General features: G+C 42.3%; 1 protein-coding gene across 1 annotated transcript in view; it reads left to right on the top strand.

Moving 5' to 3' along the window:
• LOC111269455 (uncharacterized) overlaps nucleotides 1–26,523 on the top strand; it is a 44,542-nt gene that overhangs the window by 9,123 nt on the left and 8,896 nt on the right. The window contains exons 2-6 of the mRNA XM_022849061.2: nucleotides 3,639–3,813; nucleotides 5,514–5,716; nucleotides 7,886–8,008; nucleotides 8,135–8,341; nucleotides 18,016–18,195. Coding sequence (XP_022704796.2) covers nucleotides 3,639–3,813; nucleotides 5,514–5,716; nucleotides 7,886–8,008; nucleotides 8,135–8,341; nucleotides 18,016–18,195 — 888 coding nt within the window. The remainder of the gene's footprint in view (nucleotides 1–3,638; nucleotides 3,814–5,513; nucleotides 5,717–7,885; nucleotides 8,009–8,134; nucleotides 8,342–18,015; nucleotides 18,196–26,523) is intronic.

Raw genomic sequence — 26,523 nt, 5'->3', positions numbered from 1 at the left:
AGCCCTTAACGTCCTACCATAAATGAGGAAACATTTTTCGCTAAAATAGCTCGAATCATGCTTCTACTTTCAAACGTATCATGTGCTGCAACGATAAGGCGCCGAGGTTACCCGAATGGCGAATATCCGCCAAAAAGCGTCCGTGGGTGTAACAACAGCTCTGTAATGACCCCTCACTACTTTGCACGAATATAGTTTGCGTTTCAGTAATGCCGGATCCCATCCCATCCCTTCCACCCCAGCGCGAACTCCTGTTTCTGGTGCACCCAATTCTACCTGACTGTCCACCAGGTGGTGAGCTTTTGTCGGTGCTCCATCTCGGCGGAAGTATATGAGCGCGTGTGAAATATGAATTGGCAAGGTTGAACAATAGTTGTGGCCAGCGATGCACGCTGTGATATTGAGTGCGGTCTCTACTTAATGGTGACGTACGCATCAAGGCCCGAGAACGAGGACCACGACAAGGTTTGCCAACCTATCGTACCCGCAACCCGTGTATCGTTTTTTGCCTTTCCCGCAGATCCGCCACCATGAGCACCATCGGTACTACTTGAAGAACTGGCACCAATAGCGTCCCTAGAGAACCGCTACATCCACGTGCTTGCCATTGCTCATCGTGCTACATACAAAACGAAAGGCACTGAACATTGACATCAGGAGTGAGCGAAGTCATCTAATCAGCTAGTGAAAAGTCTGTGGATCAGACTCGACGCTCGAGTCTCCATTCGACCAAGTCCACACCCAAACGACGCTACGGCGACGAACTTAATGGCTGTTGTCGCTCTTTCATCCAACCCGTGCGTAGCTCTATTGCTAGGCGACAACGCTATTGCTAGTACTCCAACTACAACCGCTAATGCCGCCTGTAAGGCCACTCCTATGCGGAGTGTCGGTCGGTGTGGCAACCGATAACTGGCCGTAGGATAGATAGCGAACCATCGTTCGTTGGTTCGTCCGTTTCTAGCCACTGTGGTTCATCTATGACAGTGGAAATGGTTTGCTCCGAAGCATACAAGCGAGCGCTGTACCCGCAAGCTGGCGTTCATACCGTTACCTTATAAGCACCGCTACAACCGTTACGGATGCTGCCTGTATCCCTAAGCAGTAAAGTCACATCCAGTTACGACGGGCCAACAGATCGCAGCTCGTCGGCTTCGTGAGCATCAATGACACGACGAACCACTCATCGTTCTGCGGGCGGTCGTTGCAGAGGCATCCAGTAGAGGCAGCATCAACGACTTTACCAGTAACAGCCTTGCATTTAATTCACTTAGTCGAGCGTGCCACGAGCACGTACAGCGTTCTCCCCATCCACATCTGCACCCCCACCCCTCTTCAGCAACCATAGCCAAACGGCCGGCGCCACTGGACGACTGTGGCCATATCAATGGCTGCAACTGCTAGTCACATCTACCGATCGAAATAGCTTTCTTTAGGCCTTTACCTAAACAAACTGGTATTGCTCGATTCGAGATTGGACCCCTCTAGCCTGGTCGAGCTTCCGCCAAACCGATTCGAAGGAAAAACGAGCCCATATAATCGCAGTGAAAATGTCACAGCTAATGAACTAATTATTACATGCTGTTTTCTTATAGTGGGCATCGTAGGCTGTTACAGTCTCAATTGCAGCCGAGCTCTTCACTGTCCTGGTGGCTTTAGGAGGCGAGGCATAGGCGAAGAGATACGCTAAAAAGGACGTACACGGATGAAAAGGCACGCAGATAGATACGAATGGAGAAGGATGGCGCTTAATGGTAGCGCATTATGCTGTAATATCAAAGCCTGTACGTACGTTGTAATTAGTGCCTATTTAAATTCTTATAGGCAATATTCTAAAACAATTAACTACATATTCAAGTGTTCTTGCGGTCTTTATTAAGAGCCCTTTTCAGTATATCAATGTACACCTTTACCTGCAACTTATATAGAAGGACGGAATCACAGGAACGACATCTACCCTGGCAATCGATTTTCCCCTGAGATTCGAATAAATTATCCAGAACTAACCCATTTTATGTCTATAGTTGTTTGCGAGACTCGACCTTGATGTCGAAAACATTTTCTTTTTTTGAGGGTCGTCAAAAACACGGATGCAGGACAGGCGCTGAATGACAACTGGCACAACTAGAAACATTGTAATAGTGCCTTTCGTTTGAAGTATAATAGGTCTCAAAGTACTATAAAGAGTACGTAAAATGACAACGGTCACAGCATCCATTTTAGTTTTATTTAATATTTGCCATTTGTAACAGTCACGCGTTTTTTCACTCATAGAAAATGCACACTCGATCGAAAAAAAAAACTACTTACAAACGATGCGTCAACGGCAATTTTATAAAGGCGGTCAACCACCGTTCTGAATCTGTCAGTAGTTTTAAGGATTCAAATATTACGGAGGCTTCTCGCTTGATCGATGTTCTGTGTAAGTATTTGATGGAAAACTTAAACTTATATTCAGTGAAACCATATATCTATATAGAAGTAAAAAAACGTGCTCATGAACCTTCTCGAAAATTTTCAAAATACAGTCCTCACAGTTTCTTAAGATGCCAGAAGAGTATTTTTTTTTCGTCCACTGCTAGACATTTTTTCTGTCTTTCCCCTATCTGTCCCAACTATAATTGTAGCTGTTATTTTTGGCCTTATAATATTATCATATGTCCTGTATCCAACACTGCAATCATTTAATACTGTCCCGATGACAGCTGGGGTGGTACAAAAGTTGAGATCATAAAAAGGTTTTTCATAAGCGGCCTGATCGAATGTGGACGTCCATGCAAATCATATATGTACTCAAATCTTTTCTATAGAAAAAGCTTTTCACACAGAGAAATTCGGGTGCAAATAGACCTGTTAACGTGCAGTCATTCTAAGGTGATCAAGGGCCAAAAACGAGAAAGTAATCCTAAACCCACTAAATGTGCAGGTGTGAATAAAAGAGAAAATGGAAATGACGGCCACGACATGAAACATCAAATCCTTAAAGGTTTGCATCAAATCCTTAAAGGTTTGCATCAAATCCTTAAAGGTTCTTAGACGATCAAAAATGCTCCCAGTGTTACATGTAAACACATTTGTGGGTAGTGTCTGGTTATGAGGTCAGCTACGCCCCCCAAGACCTTCGTAATAGTGTTCGATAGGTTTCAAAAGCCCAAAACTGTAAACCAATGCTAGCCCGGGCCGGTTAAGGGAAAGCCTCGATCATCTATTGCTGACCCATAACTTTAGTGTAATAAAGTAAGTATGGAAATTGATTGATAGGCCAACGCATCAGTAAAACATATGACTTAATGCTTAGTTGAATATATATAAATGGTCAGAATGAAGAATCGCTGAAAAGTCAGCCGAAATATGAATAGAAAAGGTTCTTATTCTTCCGTCGCTTTTTAATCCCATTCGCTACGATATATATATGATCAAAAATTATTCTAAAATACAGATACATCTGCTGCAATAACAAAATCAGTCATGAGCTGATCCCTTGGTGTTCGACATTTTGCTACTTTAAATCGAAGGCGCCAAAATACGTTAACTCTGTTTGCCAATATTTGTATATGTTTTTTGCAGGATATCATACGCTTTGTTCCGAATGTGTTTATTTGCCTGTATTAATAGCAATATCGATATCCGTCTTTCAGCGGCTATACCCAAATGTGCAGGGTGCGGTGACGTAATCCTGGACCGTTTCATCCTGAAGGTGTTGGAGCGACCCTGGCACTCAAAGTGCCTTAAGTGCTCTGACTGTCAGGCTCCACTCGCCAACAAGTGCTTCGCCCGAGCAGGACACCTCTATTGTAAGGATGATTTCTTCAAGTGAGTAACACTTCACCAATTTATTGTATATTTGATTTGCGTGTTTTTCGGTGAGGTCATAGGCATGTCTACCTATAGATGTGTACCTGATAAAATGAAAACCTTGTGTGCTATAGCGTGCTAGACGATAGTCTCGAACATCGGTCGGTAAAGTTCGCTTGAAAACTCTATAATATGGAACGGAAACGTGTGCTTTTGAAGTTCTCAATGAACCATAACGTTGTTTGAAACGATTCTGTGTTGACGCTTCCAAGACAACGTCTCAACATTATGTTCAGTGAGACGATATGATTGTGTCTTCGATCCTCACTTTTGCAACGGGTCGAGATGTTTTTTGATGAGGTGTTGATTCTCTGCAGCTTTCCATCTCGACACTTCTGAAGTTCTTAGAGAAATAATGTAAGACAACAAATAAGGGTACAATGAAACAATTCGATTATTTTTGAGAACGCATCAGTTGAACGCCACGTTCAGCGTTCGCAACAATCGTTTGATTTTCAATATATTTCCGTGGATCGGCCGTCATCATGGATGACGTGTTCAGCCCAAGTCAAGCGCATTTGTCAGTATTATTAAGCGAAACATTGGAGTCAATCATACGTACGTCAAGCGTCATCCTTACCTCTAGCTGAAAGCGAATTACCTCCCATTTGATATCTTTCCAAAACAAACAGCAGGGCCAGCCGCAGAAGACATGGTCTTACCAGACAGCTTTTTAACTCGCTCGAAATCGTCGCCGAGTTTGTTAATGGTCATTGCTGCGTAGGAAAAATGATATCGTTTTTTTTTTCGGCTTTGTATGGCCAAAACGTACTACTACGCTCATCGTTGGCCAAGCACAAATAGTCTTGCCACAATGGTAAATGGCATCATTACTATAATGCCTCAACCATATGGACCCCTCGTATAAACCAACGTTTGACCAAACGTAAGAGATCGGTTCCATGTATTTTACTCTTCGAGATACGCAAATTTCGTTGGTAACCTTCAGCCATAACGAAACCAAGTATTTGATTCGTGGTATAATAACGAAAAAAGAAAAACGAGTCAAATCGATAGTCGTATCAAGATGACATTCCCTGTGAAAATCTGCTGCTGAAAACTTTACCTCAGCTGCATTTCTGCTTTCCCTAAATTTCAGCTAACCATTAATCACTCAAGATAGCTGCTAACTATTGGGGATAGTCACATGGACCGCTTTATAGAGTATCCATTTGAGAGCCCGCTAGCGGTGGTAGCATTTATGTGTTCCTAGGTGAAGATGTTACAAATCAGTGATTGGTGCGTAACGTCGAGACTACTGAGATTCCAGAAGGATACGATAGGGCATAAAAGAAACTACAGAATAAGGAAAGTACGCTGAAGTATATGACATCTTCTCGTTGAAAATTAGACCAATTCATCGGCTCTGTATTCGACCCTATTGATCCAACAGATAGAAAAAAATAATAAGATACAGACAAACTGGACCACATACGTTTATAGCATTGCATTTACAGAAATTGTTAACACATATGGCGTGTAGCACTATTCTAAATCCACTATGAAATGCACCTCGTTTGCTCTAATGCGGTTTTCATATAGAGTTTGCTTGTATGCACATTGTAAGGACACCGTATAACGATTATATAAATACTTGTAGAATATATAGGCACATGGTCTGCCTCAGTGATTCAGTCATCGGCAATCGTTGGTTTCAGAAGGTACGGTACGAAGTGCGCGGGCTGTGAGCAGGGCATCCCGCCAACGCAAGTCGTTCGGAGAGCTCAGGACAACGTTTACCACCTCAACTGTTTCGCTTGTATTCTTTGCAAGAGACAACTCAATACTGGCGACGAGTTCTACCTTATGGAGGACAACAAACTCGTTTGTAAAGCGGACTACGAAGCAGCAAAAGCCCGAGGTAAAATTACACACTATGTGTTCAGATGTCTAATAATATAAGAATAATGAAACACCACAATAATTTTATTTCGAAAACTTGATTAAAATTTACACCACTAAACATTCGGTAATATTAAGGTGGAACCGAATTTCGAAAGTTCTATCACGTTCTTCATTTACATTCACGCATTATTTACAATTTTTTTAGCTATTGACCATTGTTTGATACATTGGGCTTCATTACGTACTACTAGGTCTGTCAGGTAAAGCTATTGGCCTTAATATCTTTTTGGTCAAATGCAAATTGCAGGGGACTTCTGCTGCTTGTTTTTATAACAAAGTAGAATTTATGCTTTAAAATGAACAGAAAAATCTCAGACTTATTAACCGATGTTCTTGACATTAGATCAGAAACAGACGGCTAACCGTTGATTTACAATAACCCATGTAACGCTTATGAACAGTTTTGCCCACCGCACAATTGACTTTGCTCAGCGCTAAAGTGATTAGCAGCATTCTAATATTTAATAATTTAAAAATAATAATCATAATATTTAAATAAAACAGCGGAAATTTTCTTAGTCGCACACTGCTACTCTAATGCACAATGGCCGATTTTTCGGTGCTATGGTCGGGCGGGGACAAGCGAAGAAGGATCGATTCTTCGTGAACTTGGCCCTTTTCTATGAATCTGTGAAATTCTATACGCACATGATTGGTACTCTATGGGTACCTTTTTGATGCTCTTGGTTCCATTCATGAACCCAACTCTCTCTAAAATCAACCAGTTGCCTGACTGCTAGGATATTATATACATTCGTATACAGAAAATTTAGACGCAGTACAGACGTCGAATAACCGATCCAAAGGCTGAAGCATTTGGAAAATGTTTCTGCCCACCATTGTCTTCGTTCAATAATCTAGGAGTAAAAAAAAGCGTATTCATTGCAATAGCATTTGCTCAGCGTGATAAAAATCGTGGGTTCTGATTTATATCAATCAATTTTTCAATGTGTCTTTCACATATGTCTTGAGTGAAAAAATTGGTCCACTTTAAAACACCAGCGTCATAATCATGACCACCGCTGACAACAACGTCGGCAGTATTGACATTATTTCAAGAGAAATTTTACCTGCTTCCAGTTTGATATTAACTGTACAAATGACTCATCTGCCAACGTTAGTATGTAAGCTAATACAATAAGGAGTATGACTGTGGAACGTTTTACGCGCCGTTTTTCAAGCAACACAACAACTCATAATCGCGTTAGTTCGAATCTAGATAGTAGAAAATGCGCCATTAGATAGATGGATGAACATCTTTGAAACGCCATAGCAGTTGTGTGAAGATGTGAAGATATTAGACCAGAAGGTTAACCCTAATTCTAAATGTGTTTCCAAAGGAAAGTCCAGCTTCTGTTCAATGAACAGATTTCAAATGAACCGACCGCACTTCTTGGATAACAAGAACCCAAAACGTACACCCCTTTTCAATTTTCTCGTTCACCTCGTTTTTGTCATTGGAACTGTTATTAGGCTGAATTACATCGTAGTTAACTATGTTCTCTAGGTTCATACGTACCACATATTGCAGTTTTACAATACATACAGCTTTCTGCATTTATATTGCTATGTCTAAATACGGCATTTTTATCTTGAGGTAACTGTCTCAGGTCTGCCGGTACAGTAGACTAATTCAATTCCAGCCTGTGTAGCCACGGGAGCATGTGTAATAAGATTATTGCATATATCAGCATAGTTCCCCCAACTAGAAAGGACGAGTCTTTTTTGCGTGCCTGTTTATTTAATCTGTGACGATTTTCTGGATAGGTAGCAAAAACGAAGTGATTGATCCGAATCTCCGAAGTTACGTTTCTTGTGAATATGCGAAAAGACCTATTATGTTTTGTTTCACCAAAATTGCCGAGCTCAATAGCAGTCTTGAAGGCACGGTATGGCATACATGCGCTGTGATCATCAACATCAACCAGTTCTCACTGAAAGCATTTGTTATTATTATTAGTTAGCTTCGTAGTGGCTTGTTCATTCTTCGAGAGAGCAGGAACGCTAGAGGACCTACGATATGGCAGACTCTGCCATTGTATTATGCTAGGCCAATAAATAATAGGACCGTAGCCGATATGGCACGTCATTGATGTTACGTTTTATATTTACGATGTATTTTTAGAGGGTAGCACAAAACGTCCCCGAACAACAATCACAGCAAAGCAGCTGGAGACCCTCAAATCCGCGTACAACCAAAGTCCGAAGCCTGCCAGACATGTACGAGAGCAGCTTTCCAGAGATACTGGTAAGAGGAATTGAACGATTTAGATACCATACCTTTTTCACTCCGTGAATATAATAGGAAGCAGCTTCATCATTCAGCATTTAAAAATTAGTCATATAACAACAATCCTGCGCCGGTATGGAGCAGGCTTGGACATGCGTGTTGTTCAGGTCTGGTTTCAGAATCGACGCGCCAAAGAAAAGCGGCTAAAAAAGGATGCTGGAGGAAAAGCGCGTTGGGTAGCTTCTGCTGGTGAATACTTTACCGGAGCACCTCCTGGCGGTCGAAAACGACCCCCCAGTTCCGCAGACTCGAAGCTTGGCGATGACTCTAAGGAACATGCTCTCTATCAAGGTAAGTTTACCACATTATATTTACATAACATAAACTATACATCTTGATGGAACGCAAATGTTTCCCGTATTCTTCGTCTCTTTTACATGTATAGAGATAATTTAACAATACTTCTATATGACGGTATTCTGTTAAGCTGCCTTTTCAGCACTCATACATTTGTGTCGCCCACACTTCACACTACGACCTTTGCCGCCTGTATGATTAAGTAGTTTTTAACATCGTCGTTTCCTTGCATCTTAATAGTTTTTACATCTATATGTACGGCATTCTTGAAGAAGAAGGTAATACTATTTGATTTTAGGCAGTTGGGTGGCACGTACCCCCTTTTAGACGTTCGACCCGTCCGCTTGAGGGGATCGGGATGCTCGAATCGCACAAATCGAACGGCGTTTAGCTAGAGTTTTTCCATTCTCACTGTTTGTGTTATCAACTCAATAGCTCCTTTCCCTGCGATTTTTTCCTTTTCGTATGTAGTCCTTTCCAAAGCTGCGCGTCTATTTCTGTATTCTAACACTCTTATTTCTTTTTCCCTGGCACTCTCACCCTTTAAAGCAAAAACGCCGCTCTATATTCGCGATCTTCTCTTTTCCATCGAAGTGAGTTTAGGTAGTGGAGGAAACAGACACGGGAGCATATCGCGGAGCAGGAGTATTTTCAAAGTAAGCAGTTTGTACAGACAGTAGAAAGTGAACGATCTGGCGGCCCTCTGACTTCTGCGTTCACGGGAGGGGGGCGTGCTTTGACCGGCTGATGGTCTTTCAGGGGTAGCATAAAAGGGGATATTGCGGAGGTTGTCGCGGTGGTAACTTGGCGATAGCGGTCCGGGCGACACGGCGCAAACAGTTTGAAGTTCAGCCCCATCGACATCGTTGAGAGGAGAAGTGGCGCAGGCCGAACAAGAAGCCAAACGAACGCGCGAATAAGAACGATCGCAAATCAAGTTATAACTCTCTATCTCTCCTTCCGCGTTGAATAACGCAGCTATCCTGGCCTGTTTTGACTCTAACTCTGGGCGACTCATGTGCCTGGATGGTCCCCCGACCTCTTCGTGTTCACACCGCTCGTGAGTAAAGATACTGTTCGTGCTGTTGTTCATGCTGCTCCTGCTTTTCCTTGATAAAACCTTTGGCTTTTTAGCACAAGACGTACACCATGGGCAGCCAAACAAATAGCAGGATAAGAAAGAAAAAAGACGACACATTGTACAATGCAATTTAACGTTCCAGTCCCGTCTTGTACAGCACTATATCTGACTCTCAGCTTGGTTTCCTGGTGCATCTTACCGTTTGCTAGAACCTCAACACTGTAGAATAGAGCATTCGGTTTGTCCATATTTTTGTACTAGGTACAAGTTATATTGCTTACTAACTAAACAAGATCTATCCATACGAGGACATAATTGTTCTAACAAAGTGAGCTACAAACGTTGATATCCAAGCGGCTCTAATAAAGGTCTTAGTTTCTCGAACCGGAGAACCTTGTTTACTGTACGCGTACTATGTGTGCTCATATGAATTAACGTACTCTTTCTTATATGCTTTTTCTGCCTTGACATATATGTCTACAAATAGAGTTTGGCCTTAGAATAACCGTCGTTCTTCTTCAGTCAGCGAGGCAAAGCCTGTTGTAGAACCGGCTGTCAAAGGCACACCATTGTTGGTTTTCCTACCTTGCCTTCGTACTGTCCGGAGGTGACTTGTCACTTTTAACGGGCGGCGCGCCGCTTGCTCTTGATCGACATGGTCCTACCGAATTGCTTCGCTCTCTCTCCCTCTCTCTTTTTCTGCTGTACCTTAGAGCTGCTCATTTTTTGCTTGGTTCTACGGCCGTCACTACGGTTCCTCATGAATTCGATTATGACCCATACTTGCACACACATCGTAGACGAATGGAGCCGTACGCAGTAAGCTCGAGCGCCATCGCTCCCGGCAGGTTTCTCGCTTGGTCTGTCGGTGGATCTTTTCCATTTCGATAGATCAGGCATAGGCGATACAGAACATGCAACAGAACGCCATTGGCAATAGGACAATATACGGCGCCATGCTGAAATGATGTTCGCGCCGAAGACAGTGTGACCCCAACCAATTGACGTTTTACGGACCGTGTAAAAGCGAGAAAAGGATTCGATTAGAAGCCGTCGGCGGACGTTAAGGTGCGATCGTTCCTTTATTGTCATATATATGGACCAATGGAGGTACCTATTTTGACACCGCGTATGCAACATAAAAGAGAGGCCGCGAATAGGGAGCCAACAAGCGAAAGAGTAAAGCTAACAAAGGAAAACCATAGCATTTTTCCTTTTTTCTGTTGCTATAGTAATACTTGCCTCGAGATATGAATAATCTCACATTGAAAAGTTTATATCGATTATTGACACCTAGCCATCGATGCAAGTTACTGAGGAAGCGCGGTAAGAAGAGGCTTGAAAAAAGTTGCGGATGCAGTTTATAGTAGGTCCTAGAAATATATCTAAGGCCTTATTTGACAGCACTTCGACCAACAAAACTGCCCCGAGAGTCTGGACTTTTTTACTCTTGTCCCTGTTTTCAGATACGTTAGGGATGGTAGTCTGTCGAACGGTGAGACAGTGACATTAGCGGTTTGTGATGATGGACAGCTACAACATAGAACAGCGTTTAGATATTGTAAAACCTTACTATCAGAATCTACGGTATCGCTTCACAACGGCTCCAGTGATGGCCTCAATAAACGTCTTGCTTAATAACTTGGCTAAACAAGGAGCATTTTGAAACCGAAATCGCTTGTTCGTCCCTACAGGGTATAATCGACTCCATCGTTGATTTACTGATGATACGCTGACGCCAAACACGTTCCAGCAGCTTGTTGGATCATATCAGTTTTTCAAACGAAGTTAATTTTTGGCTGAATGGTTATGTGAATAGCAAAAATGATCGTGTCTAGCGCTCAAATAACCAAAATGTGAGCGTTAAGACACCGTGCGGGGCAGTTAGTAGGACTCAAATGCCGTTGGGCTTTTCTTCCTTGAATATATCTATGGGATGACAGCAGCAGTGAACGGCAAGCGCTGGTGTGAAATATTGCAAAATACGGCCTAACACTTGTCACAGCACGTTTGAAATAATCAATCATCTTGGGATCAATGTCTCACGCCGGCTGCACGACATCGCAAACTTGTTCCGGTGCTATGATTTGACCCCCTCGGATTTTCCTGTACGGCTATGTGAACGACAGTAAATAGCATATAATGCTAAAAACAGTCTATGATTTTATGAAGTGATTGATAAAATCAATGCTTAACTACTAAACTGTGATTCAAAATTACATAAAATAGATCGAGTCATATAAATGTTTTCGTAGGAACGTCTAGCTGACAAAGACTTTAGGCTAACATAAACTGATCATAAAACTGTCACAGTTCTTTGTTTTGCATCTCGGGTGCACTGAAACTCAGTGCAGACCCTTGAACCATTCTCTACATAAAGATATAATCATGAGTCTCTTCTTTAGTCGGAGCTTTGTCAGCTGTTATATAGAAATGATGTTGCGGAGATAAAACAAGAAGACGTACAGGATACGCTATAAATAAATTGTCGCTTCATTACCAACTTCCGAGCCAGCCCAGTATAGTAGAATAGTATTTTGAGTGCAAGACCAACGTATGATATACATGAGATTACGTTTCTTGGGCACTACTCTCTTCAGACAGAAAAGCCGAATCTAAACATAAAGCGTTTTGATGTGACCAGATTGCGAAATCCATAGACGCTCTGCGACATCACCACCTTTAATGGAGGGAAGATCCTTGATCGTGGCCAATCTACACTTAACGATGGGCGTCTGGCTTCTTCTGCTCCTTGATGGATGCCAGACGCCCACCAGGCAGGAGGTTTCCTGTGTTTCAGCTGAACCTCGTCTTTAGCTCGTCTACCTGTTTTTTGGGAAAAACAAACGGATTTGCCTGGCGTTAACGATCATTGCCATATACCAAAGTGGAAAGCCTTTTGTGCTGAGACTCTCGAAACGCGTATTGCGCTTTCGTATTGAAAAACGGAACATTTTTAATGCCTATTGCATCCTTACGTGGATATTCGTATAGCTAACTGTTAAGCTGTTTATATAAAAATAGGACCAGATCAACTAATCAACAACAATTCTTTAGGAAGAAGAACCGTACGTTTAATAATAAATAGATTAAACTCGCGAAAATATAGGATAATTCGATCGATAATAACCTTCATAACTTACACTTTATTACCACTAACGACCCATTGATAGTTGAAACGATACAAGCATTCGATGTTTTGCTAACCCTGCAAGGTACGTTCAACAAACTAATAAACTTATTATAGAACTAATCGTCGCAACTACCAATCAGATCGATAACTTTACTGCACCGATGGTCATTAAAGCCACGAAAGCACTGCTAGTATTTGGATGTTAGTGGTTTTGCCGGCCTAAAATACAAACGATCCTTGCCGGTTACAGGGGACAGAGTGATATGGTGGGGGTGATATCCTTGGTGGCTTCTCTCCTACCGCTCGAGTCCTGGTCCCCAATAGGGGGCCGAGATAGTCTCGCCCGTAGCTGCGCCACCAGTGGTAGGACCCAGCCAGCGCCCGTAGCGGCAGCAGCAGAGCCTCCGAATAGCGGGACGGGCACTCAGCCAAATTAGGAAAGATCGCCAACCCGTCACAGGAACTTCGCCCCACCCACAGCCTCATCCCAGTTTTCACTGCCGCCCCTCTCCCAGCCACTCCGACCGACCTAGCTCCGCTTGTTCCCAAAGAGCCTTCGTGCGTTCGCTCCTACATCCATGACAGTTAACCATCGGCCCTTTAGCTTCAAAATCCCACTTCGAACTGGAAACAATAGGCCGTGCGATGGAACTTGCAAAGAGAACTAGCAATGTAGGCATTTAAGTTATCTTAGCAGACGTATCCAGTTCAGATAGAGGATCAGGGCCTAGATGCTGTGAGTGATAAACAGATAAATATACTTCTAACTAAACTCGGCCGAGAAGCAGTAAAACCTGTTGACACCTTAAGAGCTGCGAAAAGTATCGGAAATATTTAGGAAAAATACAGTGCCATTTTTGAACACCCCCAGCATAAAAAAACGTTGTAGGAACGTTGCATTGATTAGCTTGAAAAGCAAACGCACTTTCTTGATTGCCTACTGCTCTGCTGTTTTGTGAGAGTGCTCTAACGGCCAAGTCGTCTATGACGAAGGCCGTGCTTTGAATACCGAAGTTATAGAAACGTCGGTAGTCTTGAAAATCTTCCTATGAATGTACAACTATAGTAAATTGGATCAGCCAGGGTTCGTCTGCTCAAGTTTTATTTGTTTTGATCTATTGTTAGACAGTAGACCAATCATTCGATGCACACTACGACAATTCATTTTCTATAGAAAATATTAGTACCTATTCGATATCGCTTCTCGTCATCGATGCCCTTTCTGTGTGCAAGTAAATCAGCTCCATGGTATATACTCGTGTGAGTTACTGAGTATACCCTAGCCGGGATTTGTTCTGCAGTCGACAAAATATCGAGTCCACATATGATTATTCTATTCTTAAGAAGGCTCGGAGCACCTGTGACATTTGAGGAGAAAAGTTACTGTTTTAATTTAAGTTACTGTTTGAGAACTGTTTGGCGACACCTATGCAATAAGTTCTATAATATGTTATGCGTAACAGGGACGACAGACACAGGACGGTAAGTTACGCTGAATGTGAAGCGAAAGGGATTCCTGTGTGGTACAACGGTTAGTCTAAAAGCGGATGCTTGATTGTCATCGGACTTTTAACAATATCCTCAAAGGTTAACAAATATGACGAATACGGCTACTAGTGTCTTTTCTTTTAAAACACGCCCCTGACTGATGCCCCAGGCGAAATGATATATAAGCAGGTATGGACCTACCCAAGTAACAGCCCACAACAATTCAAGGTCTACGTAAAGATATCGAGATTGTTTGAAGTAGAAAGCTACACAGATCATAATATATTCTTCTTAAGGTTAGCTAAGTCAATAGATTGACCAAGTTGTACGCGTGATGTATAAAAGGCATGGCTATGAATTGTGCTCAATTTTGCACTAATGCTCGCCCCTTCAACATCTGATCACGCTTTTGAGCATGCACCACATAAACCGAATACATTGAAGTTGTGCACATTTTAATTTAAAATTTTTCTTCAAATACAAGGTTTTCAATACACTAGAATTATCCTGAAGCACTCAAATCCTTTAGCGTTACATAATTATAATATTCCTCAATTTTGTGCAAGGTCACTATTTTACTTCCAATGTCTTAGACGACAACAACAGTTACAGCCAAAAATTATTCACAGTTTGTTAATATCTATAACGTGCGTATCTATATTAGGGCTCCATATCACTTGTTCTGTTTTTTCAAACGGATGTAATACAGGTTATTTCTTAGGGCCGTCCGACCTCTCAGGCACTTCTCACCATCTAGCGGAAATGAGAACGCTGCGGTTACGATGCGCGGTGCCCGCATCGGAAACAATATCTGGTCCTGGTTAGCTTGAAGCGGCCACATCGTGTCCTCCTGTTGTTGTTATCTGTACACTTAAGCAATAGCCTCGCCAGACATCGGCGTCGGCAGTGGCCTGCTGGAGCTTTTCGCGCAGGCCCAATATTGCTTTGCCTGACTGAGGCACTTCACTCGTTTCCAAAGCGACCAACCCAGAAGCCTTCTTTTGCTTAGAACGACAGGTGTCTCTTCTGTTCTATGCCAGGCCCTGTCTTTTCTCGATGACAGCCATAACTGGGATTCGTTCGTCCACGCTATGTCTATCCCACAGTTATAATATTTAGCTACCACATTTTATCCATTTCGCAAAAGGCAACCGAATAGGTATGCTTTTGTTATGCCTTTAGACTAACGTTAACACAAGGGTTTTTTGATATTTCTTGAGGTTGATTTAATGCTATAGTGATATTTGGATGCCGTTCGCGTGATCTGTTGGACCTTGTCGATCCTAAATCGTTATAAGTAATTGTGTAACAGCGATCAAGCTAATTATATTTAAAAATATCGTAGGAGATACAATATGGATCACATTGAAATAACTGTAAGGCTTATTTGTCAACGCAATGAGCAAAAAAAAGCTACGTTTGTATCCTACTGAAAACATTAATTATGAAGCATATTCATTCGGCTGCTGGCATATTTCACAACCGCCTCTCTTTTTAAATTACATTTCTTCGTTTATTTCTCTGCCCTTCTCGTTGCCCCCGTAGTCATAACCATCATGTAACACATATTTACGCACGAAGGTGCTAGTTCACTCCTGCAAACTTCGCTATGCTGTTCCGCTATGATTACTTGCTCTCGTTCATTCGTGGCTCCTGCAGAGGTCGTAGTTTCGGTTTCTACTTTCGGTCTCGCTTATCCCTGCTGTTCTGCTGCTACTCGTGTTGCCTATTTTGCCAGTTCCTGGTTGCCTGGTCTGCTGAAGGCGCGGCAAAGGGGTTGTCTTCGCCAGCCGCCCCTCTCTTTCCCTCTGTTGCCTTCCTCCCTCGTGGGAGGGACGCACACTTGACCCTTTCTCAAAAAGTTAATCAGCAAATTGTTCGGCGGGGTTGCCCGCCCGCCCCCGAACGGCCACGCCAGAAGACCCAGACTCGGGTTCAGCCCCTTGACTGGCGCGACTAGCAACTCACTGGGGTTAAGGGGTGTCCCTTTGGTGAGGCACTCGCTTATTCTTTAGCTGTAGCAGTAGCAGCACCGGTACCCTAGCTGGGGAATCCGTCTGCTCTGTGGCCGCATGGTTGCGGGGGCACGAAGTCTGGGGAGGAATGGGAAAGCTTGGGGCGGGTTGCTGTTCAGAGAAACGCCGGATGCTGAGGCTAAGGCGCAGAGGGCAGAGACGTAGCGCGTACGGGAGTCTACGATGGGTTGTAGCGGCCTCGCTGGTGGGCAATGAATGGCAGGCAAGCAGATTCGAAGCCCTAGTTGGGTTGAGAGAGCTTAGGGAACAGTGATACCGACAGAAAGGCACCCTAGGCTTGAGTCTGGACTATGGGGGGCCATTGGTGAGCGAGCGAATGAGCAGACGGGGTTTCGCGGGAAGCTTTTCAGACAAAAGCAACTGAATGCGCATTGGAACGGAGTTGTTGCTGATCTGGCGTGGTCACAGCCAGCAATCGCTGGTTGAAAAGAGCTGGCTTTGGTGCTTTGGCTTTCCTCGTCTCCCACTTGTGTCGCCTTAGAGTGCCTATGATCTCTGCAGATGCATGCTGTTCCTCGTTGCCCTTTTTGAGGTTACCGTTACCTTATCGGCAGATCCCCCTTTGCCCTCTGCCTGAGAACTCACTATCGTCCCTTTACCGTCGTGCCATTCGTACCATTTCGGGCAAACCAAAAGCACCTTCGAGAAACTCTTCACATATCGTGTGGTGTATCTGCGCCAGAGTGACTGCAGTGGTGGGCGTAGGTTCCCTAGACGACGGTAATATTCGCTGACCGCAGAGAGCTTGGCGGTAGAGCTGTCCTCTCAATTCTCGCCGTGCGATCGTTAGCAAATGGAATTCGGCTATTGCGGCACAACGGAGAATCTTGCGGGAGGAATAGAAGGAACGTCGAGGAGGGACGAGTGGACGAAGCGTTTTGGCCAAATAGGGAAGTAAAGAGAACCTCATAGCCTTAGTCCGTGCGTCTGTTGAGCGAGTGGTAATGATGATAGGTCTCTTTAGGTAAAAATGAAAGAGGAAGATTGGCCGGGGTCAAAGTAGTGGTGGTTGTTCAACCTTATAACTTTATTTATGGCGCCGATAATCCTTCTTTCTTGATCTCAAATCTGGCGCCACCCTTTAATTTCCTGCTTTAGCCTAAGAAACTGATCTTTTACTGGCCACGCCAATGGATTTACCAATAACTTTTGCCGACAGATGACTTACGCACCTACTTATGATATGATGACGTATCACCTATCTGATACATGATTTGGCATATCTAATTTTCTGGCACGCAAGAACGAATAACTGCCAACTTTCAACCTTCAGCACTTGTTGGCGATTGTAAATAGATTACAGCCTCGAACGATGTCGACGAATCCAGTCAAACCACAAAGGTTTTCAAATCTAGCAATAAGATCAGAACAGCGTATGCTTTAGCCAGCTGTTAGGTGACGGGACCGATCACGAACCGGGAACAGAGGTCGCAGCCGACTGCTCTGGGATATGGAGTAATGTTACCTGGGTACCTTGCCGTTTTCGGTGTAATCTCCCGGGAGGTGTGTGTCCTGTAAGGCTACGTAAGCAAGTACACCTACATGTATCTCAACATACGTGGATTGTACTATTCTAGCGACAATGTTTATGGGGACAATGTGCTTGTGTGTAATGCAACACACGAGCATATAGTATTCGTTGGCATGCAGAAGAGTTCCCCGCGACATAATAGTACAGAAATGGCGAGACTGCTGCAATGATTTATCGGGCAAATGTATAGCATAGTCGTATGAGTTTATTTTGGTGCACACGGCTTTGTTGGCTTCACATGTCTATCGACTTGCCTACTTAGCAAGTCGATGTATAATTTAGTACATCATATGCTATCTGATAGTATTCAAGTAGTTCGCACAGATTGGGCGCGGGGCGCAATATTGGTTACATTAAAGTGATTACATGTTTTCATCATTTTGGATTTTTGATTTTCAGATGATATATCAGAGCCATTTAGCACGGGAGGCTGTGGTGGAGCTGTTGGCGGTATGGCCGGCTTGTCGTCCGACTCTGAAGATGACGACCACGTAATTGACGAGGACTCAGATCCTGCACGGCCACAGTCCGCCTATTCAGGATACAATCTTGCTTCGCCGGCGCATACTCCCTCGCAAGGTTTGGTTATGTGCAACCATTTCTACTGAATTTCCTTTCCTGTATGCTTGGCTTCGCAGAACTGTAACAGGAACTTTTTGCTATAGCATGTCCCCTATGGTAAATACAAGGACCACGTTGACAATGTGATCGGTTGCATATTCAGTTCTTAACAACTGGTCACTTTACGAGTGATTTATCAGTTTCCTCATCGAATGCCTATCGCCATTTTACTTCTATCATTAAAATCTGCTTCTCTCGACATCTCAACCTTTAAGGCTAACTTAGCTTCCATCTGCTGTATTTGACGAGAAAACAGCCGCAGTTTAAATGAATAGATCTTCTAGACGACATAACCTACTCGTCATCCTCCTCGTACCTGCCCGATTCAGGATAACTTTCTCTTCTATTTCTTTTTTTTGAATAAACCATTCTTTTAATATACAATTCTTAACTACGATAGGATTTACTGAAAGCAGTATATTAATAAACCCGTCTAGAAAAACGGCAACCGTGGTAAACAATATTTTCGAGCAAAAACGGGCCTTTTCACAATGGACTATAAACAACGACTTAGGGCTTTTTTATTGACTTGTTTCAAATTTTTTTAATATTGCAGGAGCTGGAGGTGGCGGGGGAGGCCCTGTAGTGGCTCAGCATTTTAGCCCATTCAATTCCCATTTCGCATCAGCGGCGTTTAGCTCCTCGGCTGCTTCCGCTAACACTGCTGGTGTTCCCGGAACTGACCTCCCTCCATCACCTGCCTCCTGGCTCGAGGAGATCGACCATTCGGCCACGCATCCTCACCTCAGTTCGCCCCCTTACCACTAAACGAGGAAATATCCCTGCTCATCCCCAATATGTACAGGGCATCATATTCTCTCTCTCTCTCTCTCTCTCTCTCTATCTCTATCTCTCTCCCTCTCTCTCAGCACCAATTACGCCACAACAGGGATCGATTACACCTGTTCATTATGGAACAATAGCTTTGTCTGGAATATGGAATCGTATAGGCTTTACTTCGCGTTTAAATGGATAGAAAGGCCTGCTGGCGGGGGGGGGGGGGGGTGAATAGCAAATAAACGAGTTGATCCACGTTAAGCCGAAATATGCAAGAGGACAAGCAATGATATCTTGAGACAAAACACGCCTGAAACCAGTGAGCCTTTACCTATATAGATTTCGAAGGTGTCAGACTAAATCGATTGGAAATAATAAAAAAATGATCTCTTTAATTCGTATTGAGCTTGAGTGGGAGTAGAGATGCGACACTGGATAAGTTCCTAACAATCACGCTAGAAATAGGTCAAATAGAGCGAGTATCCAATCTTCCAGCCGGCAATCTCTATTTCAAGGCGCGTCTTTTATACAACGCGTAACTGTGCAATGGATCCCAGCAATGTGAAACTCCAAAATGTCCAACATGAGAAGAGAGTGTGATTAGGTGACGACGCGAAACGAATTCGAGCCTGGGGATATTTGGAAAGTAACACCAAGGCAATAATAGGCTATGGTCCTGTTCCGAATTGTCTAGCAGCTTATGTTACAAAAGGAAGCCTCTAAACCGAGGCATGTTCCCAGGAAATGAACATGCTTTTCCTGCCCATAGCCGATGCGTTATGCGGTAGCTCTATATGAGTGAGGTGTTGTTTAGGAAGATTAAAAACGGCAAATACGTTCCATGCATGCCTCCGATATTTGGGCGAAATACGAATGAACCATGTGAGAAACAAAGCAAATCCATCATGAAGAAGCGGCAAAATGTGTGCATACCCACCATATCGCAGCAGTTCAATGTAACTCCGGCCTTCCGTCTAACTTAGTAGAGAGATCGTTATGATAAAAAGCATCTAGTCACCAAAGCCACCTGTTGTATATAAATATTACTATTATTATAAATAATAATAATAATAATAATAAAATAAATAATAATTATAACATTAATAATAATAATTGTGTGAATAGTAGGGTGCGCTGTCCGGACTAATAATCTAATCCGAGTCGCCATAGCTCAATGATTGTCTTACTCAGTTTTTTCGTAATAAACCATTGACAAAAAAAGTGACGAGTGCTGATTGAAGACTTGATCTGCTTTACTTTAGTTAACCTTGCTGTTTTCACACCTGAAAGAGACTATTTTTTCCATATGTGCACATGTTGCTAAATGTTGATAATAAAGTGCAATCAGTGCAGGCCTTTGATAGGCGCACAGTTGTCCTTACATACTGTGTCGATTTGCCTCAACTCTGAGCAGAATTGTAGATGCGTCCTTTTGTTCGAAGCTTTCCACGGACAGCGCGGTGGCGCCAAGAGAAATCGATAAGTCGACTTACTCTCGTATTGTACACACAGAAATAAGAAAGATCAATTGAAATATAGACGAAAGCATGTGAAAATGCTCGAAGGCAAAGAAGAAAAACAGCGTAGACACGCATTAGAGAATATTGGGACCGTAAAATGCCTAATTACTGCGGCAGAGTTTAATAAATATCGTCGTTTCGAAAGAAATCCTACTTTGTTATTATCATTATCCAACTGGACGCCGGATAAGGAGTTCGTCTTTGTTACCGTTGAAAAAACTGATACGGAATTGCTAATTGCTGGGGGAACGTTATTACCGCTAGTATTATTTCGATTTTTATTGGGCATTTTGAATTATTCAGACTTAAATTAGTAAAATCCGCTTTAAGGGCTGAAATTGTTCTCTGTCTCAGCACTCAAACGAAGAGGACGATCGTCCAATTATTTCACACAATTGCATACTAGCTATAGTGAACGAAGGATTCTAAACTTTTTTTCCACCTTACGCAGAAGTAGACACTTCCCTGAACTCATTGATAGGTTTGTGAGCCTTACTTTTGATGGGGCCATGGGCTGATTAACGTTAGCACAATACTTGCACATATATCAACGGATGATAATTAAGAAATAATTAGAAGTTATAACACTGTGATATTTACTAGTAGCACAATTGTCAAATGATGCACGCGATAAAATGATAATGGACTCGACAGGGCTCAGTGTTTCCGAACCGCAATCAAAAGGACCTCTTACGTTGTGATCACTGCCTACCTAACATATATCTAACCTTCGTCCAGTAACAATATCAAACTTTAATTCTTAAAATATCAACCAAAATATATTCAGTAGGCGCGATTTACGAATCATCCCGACATGCTTGTTGTGTCAATGTTCTTACGGCAAGTGATGTTTCTCCATTTAACTAGTGTGCTTGCAAGGTGTACCTGAGTGTGCATATGTTGTCCGTGTGCTTTCCCTATAGTGTAATATGGCCGCTGTTACATAATCACGCTTGTAATGATACATACTAAAAATAATAGACGCCAGCTATTCCTCAATAGAATTATGATTGAATCGAGTTCTGCTGCTTTCGCTCATGTCGATAGTCGTTACGTTTCGACACACCCAGAAGAAATAAGAAGCCGTTGGCATTACCAGAATCTTATAGACAGTGGCCATCCAACTGAGTGTCCCTTGCTTCTAAACTAACACAGTAAATCAGCGGAAGTGGCGGAAACAGAAGTAACCCATCTGAAGTCCAGCGCGAATTATCAATTACGCTGTCAATGTTTCACATTGCCAAAGCGTCCGATGTAAGCAGCGATCACAGTAACGAAGTTTGTCGGTTATTCTGCCCTTCTTTTGCGCCCGATTCGGATGTACGCGACGTTGCCCAGTGCCTGCAAAAACTAGTTGTGGGCCGTACAACACGTCATTCAACGTTCTTGACGCCTTGAGCGGACACCGCCACGGTTTACGACGGTCTGTACTGTTTAAAAACACGCCCACTAAAATCGAGGATACGATCTGTGAAGTGTAGAAGGAGAATCGAACGAGAGAAAGGATGAATGAATGCCCAACGGAAAGTAGGTTGTCTAGGAAACGCAATGGGAAATACACGGAGCGACAAAGGACAAAAATATTATAGAGTCTACAATATTAACGGTAGCAGCGATGCGCAGCGAATAAATAATCACATAAATTCATACAACGAAACGCTTCCTCTCAATTACTATTTTTTCTTAAACCCCACTTCTGTGTTTTTCCCTTTTCTTTGTTGTTTTTCATTTGCGTTTGGTTCCGTCCCGCTCCGTTATATCGAGTGCCGTTATCGTTCGTTTAATTTAAGATTCTTGAGAATAATGCGTTGCAACAACATAATGTAACGAGCTATAAAAGTTTGCGACATATCTACAAAATCGCCGTCAACGAAAGAGGTAGATACGTTTGAAGGTCTTGATAATACTAGGGATACAAAAGTCCATCATTGAGATGGGACATCTGTAATGCTCGTCGAATAAGATTTTTTTTTATTCTACCCCTAAAGACATTTCACAAAGTCATTGAGCATGCAACCAACTAAAACAATTGGCTAAAGCAACTCAAAGATATTATGCCGGTTCTATGAATCAGAACAAGTATAATCTGAGCTTTTCTCAGAAGTTTTTCTGTATACTTGATAGTGACAGGAGCACTCTACTCCCGAGTCTGCCTTGACAATTAATCCTCAAACCTTTCAATACGCAATAGTCTCAGCATAGCGCCACCTCATCTGTATTAAAGGTTTTATTATTATCAATTCGATAATGAGGCTAAGATCCTTTCAATGCGATAATCAAGGGCACCCTACTCGAATACGCTAAGACCTTTAATATAGTTCACTTCTCCAGTAACGTTGTGTTCTGACTATACGATTTATTTATATCTACGTGGGATAATATAGGGAGTTTACCTATAAAGCGTCCGACCCCTTTTACAAAGCAATTCCTTTTAATTCGATAATTTTCAACTTGCTGTACATGTTACAAGCGCACACAGGGATGGAGAACAATATTTCTTTGGGGTACCGCTATTAGATATCGTAAATGACAATGACCGACGGCAACGCAGGGCATGATTGCGGCTCCCACCAACTTTGCCGATCGGACCCATAGAAACTGCTTAGTGGTGTGGAGGATTTTATGTGAAGACGTCTGAGCAATGCATTGGTATATACGAAAGAAGCGAAAAGTTCGAGCTTGACATAAGGAAGCGTTCAGTGTCTTGTTTTTTTGTGCCTACTGCGTCTGGAGATTCCGTGCACTGTTGTATACTCCGATTACGTTCTGCGGAGTTCATCAAGAGTACAGAGGAAGCAATAGGCCCATAAGAGAGTCGTTTAATTTCTAGCCGGTTACGAAGAATGATGACTGCAGGATGTATTTCTCGCTGTATCTTTCTCGTTCTAGCTTTGCTGCTCGACAGACCAAAATCATCTAGCACAGTTATCGGTTTTCTCCTGCTTAGATAACACTATCCTGCCGCGGTACGGGCGAATTGAATGAAAGATGTTATTATCGCTACCGGGTGCCCAGGTAGATGCATGAAGAACTTTCGACGCTTACCGTACCTGAGGGTACTGCATGTCCTTGAAGAAGTCACAGAGCCATCAGTGAAGAATGGCAACTATGAGTTCATTCAGTGCTAGCTAATACGGTGACCGTTCCTCCATCTAATAGGTACATAGGGTCCTTTCGTTTAATTTGTTTTAGTAATCAAGGGACACATCAGAAGGCATAGCTAATCGAGAATCCATGGAATCAGTGCACTTGGTCAGCCAAGCTGGTTAGTGAGCTAGCTAATTAAGCGAGCTGACATTGCTGTCGGCGTATAGTAGTGGCCTATTGTAAACGTTGGTCACCTTCCATGTTTTACGTTTAATTATCGAAAAATAATATCGATTCCAATAATATCCCTTTGGTCTGCCTTTATAGCATGTCAAAGTACGGTTCAGATAAATGTAGCTCGTTATTTGCTGTTGTCTAGCATTCAGATGCATAATTTGCGACAAAATTTCTGGCTGAACGTTGGGAGACTGCGTAAATGACTTGATCTGCTGATTTTTAGCAAAGTTTCTATAAAATACATGCCGGGGGGTGATAGGTAAACGTGTTTTAATATTAAAACAAGAAAATTTAGTCGGCTATTTCGCACTGTGCATATGGGATAAATCAATATGGACGATTATTATACATTATGTTTATGCTAAAATATGCTTTGGAGAATACCGAGAAAACGTCACACACGACTACTATTACAATGAAATCTATAGGTATATCTTATTTTATATGGATAAATGCATATATACAAATGTTTGTATCCTACACCTTTTTTTTCTTATGATGGCTAACAGAGTCGTTTGTGAATTTTTTCACGTTTGTAATTCTCAAAGTGTAAATTATTCAATCATTGTACAAAAGTCATTTTATTATTTACAGTGGTTTGCGTGCACTCTATTACGTGCCAAAGCTTTTAATCTGGTTACTATTGATTTATCTAATGAATCGGTAAAAGCAGCCTCTGAGAGAGGTTCAAGTAAAACATTGCATATTAAAACTTGAGTATCTCACAAACGTCCTACAGCAAGTCTACGTTCACGTCTATCAAGGACGCTTGTTAAAAGGCTTGCTAAACAGCTTCTGGCAGGCCCACGTCGAGTAATCCTGGGCCGTCAATATAGATCCGATTATAGATTGGATTCGATGCAAGTAAAAAATGCTCTGGTTCATCGTGTATAACTGTCGACAATTAGTGGCCAAATCAAATGAAGCTCTGGTTTATCTAACGCTGCGCGGTGCTTTGACTGTCTTTTCCGTATAGCCATAGATATACAAATTTAGATAGAGAAAAATTGCGAGTGACGAAAGTGTGAGATTCTCTCCTTTATTGAACAGGATAAGAAGGCTTGTTATCAACACGCGAAGCTTCCTTTGTTGTTTCCATAAATCACAGCTGATGTTCGGTATTTTTGTCGCTATTGAACTGCCGAGTACCCATGGCCCCGTGTAGCCTTACGTAGCAAAGCTTACAAATTGCTCAGATAGTAACGCCGTATTGACTAAAAATTATCATCTCAAAGCCCTTGGACATCCTTATCGTATCGCAGCTTTATAGCCTCATTGCTGCTCTAAATGTTGGATCTTCAGGAAGTAGCTTATATTTAATCGTTGTTTCAACGAGATGACTCAATTTCAATCGTCCTAAAATTCGCATAAAGGCCTGAAATTGACTTTGGTTTCACAGTTTGTTATATAGGGTATCAAGACACGTAAAAGGTCACACGTCCTTGTTGGTTTGCAGTGGAATGATTACTAAAAGTTTGATTGAATGGCGTTCAAATTAGAAAGATTGAGGTTATTATCTAAAAATAGAATTCTAATTAAAATAACGGACAGACTAACTGCGTTAACAAGTAACTTGGGCAACTCCTTGATACTTATCGATTAGAGACACCGATGCGGCCGTTTTCCCGGCATCACTCTAGCGAACGTTCAATGAAGAATGGTTTTAACAACATTTGATAACTGTGCCTGATAAATCGGCTAAAGAAACCTGACCATGGATGGCCTAGAATAGGCGAAATTGTGCGGTTATCGCTGGCCGGTCCGATTTGTCGCGGCGGACGGTTTGTCTTTTGGCCTCTGTCGTAGTCATTGCCACCGCCACGTATCTTCCAGAAATAATGACGATATCCTTGGTGTCCCGATGATCGTCTCCCGATCCTGGAAAAGGGGAAAAACCGTTTAAACGTATATCGTTTTGGACATGATTTTGACGATGCTTGAACACGTAAAACTTCAGAAGTCTAATAGAAGGAAATGCGATGCAGCTGCAGCCTAGTAGCGTAATACATCGTCAAGATAATTAATTCCGCTGTGTTACTCCGAGCCATCGAGGCATCTGCGCTCCGATAACTAACGGTAAGGAGTACCAAAGCAAACTCTCGATCATGTTGGCAATTTTGTTAATTATATTTACAGTGAGCTCTACTAGAAGTCGAATTATCCCTTTTCCATATGTTCGTATTTTAGCCAGCACCTACAATTTAACATTTAGATCATTACCAAGATAACTATTTTGAACTCAAATGTGATTGTTAACCTCAAAAATAATAGCTTGGATTATGCTTTGATAAAAAAAAATAAATAAATAAATTGGTTTTTTCGTGGGTGCAGTAACAGCGTAGTTAATCCAAGCATGGTTGTTTTGATAACCTGGCACTATCTGACATTAAATTATTCCATTTTCGTGTTCTGTAGGCCTCATACGTGATCTGACTAATCAGTCAACGCTTTGTCCAAAGGCTGTTATATTCAATTTTATTGTCAGCATGCACTACCCGAGTCGATAACAGTAAATTTATGATAATCAGACTTATTATGTAAATGACTAAACGTTTTGAAATAAAAGAGTTACAATTCGGAATCGTGCGTCTTGCTTTCCACGTCCTCATTCTATATAACACACGACCGTACTAATAATCTCGCATCATTTTACCTTGGTTTATGA

This window comes from Varroa jacobsoni, unplaced genomic scaffold, assembly GCF_002532875.2.
Source record: "Varroa jacobsoni isolate VJ856 unplaced genomic scaffold, vjacob_1.0 scaffold_1386, whole genome shotgun sequence".
Lineage (NCBI taxonomy): Eukaryota > Metazoa > Arthropoda > Arachnida > Mesostigmata > Varroidae > Varroa > Varroa jacobsoni.
This window is presented reverse-complemented; position numbering and strand designations above follow the sequence as displayed.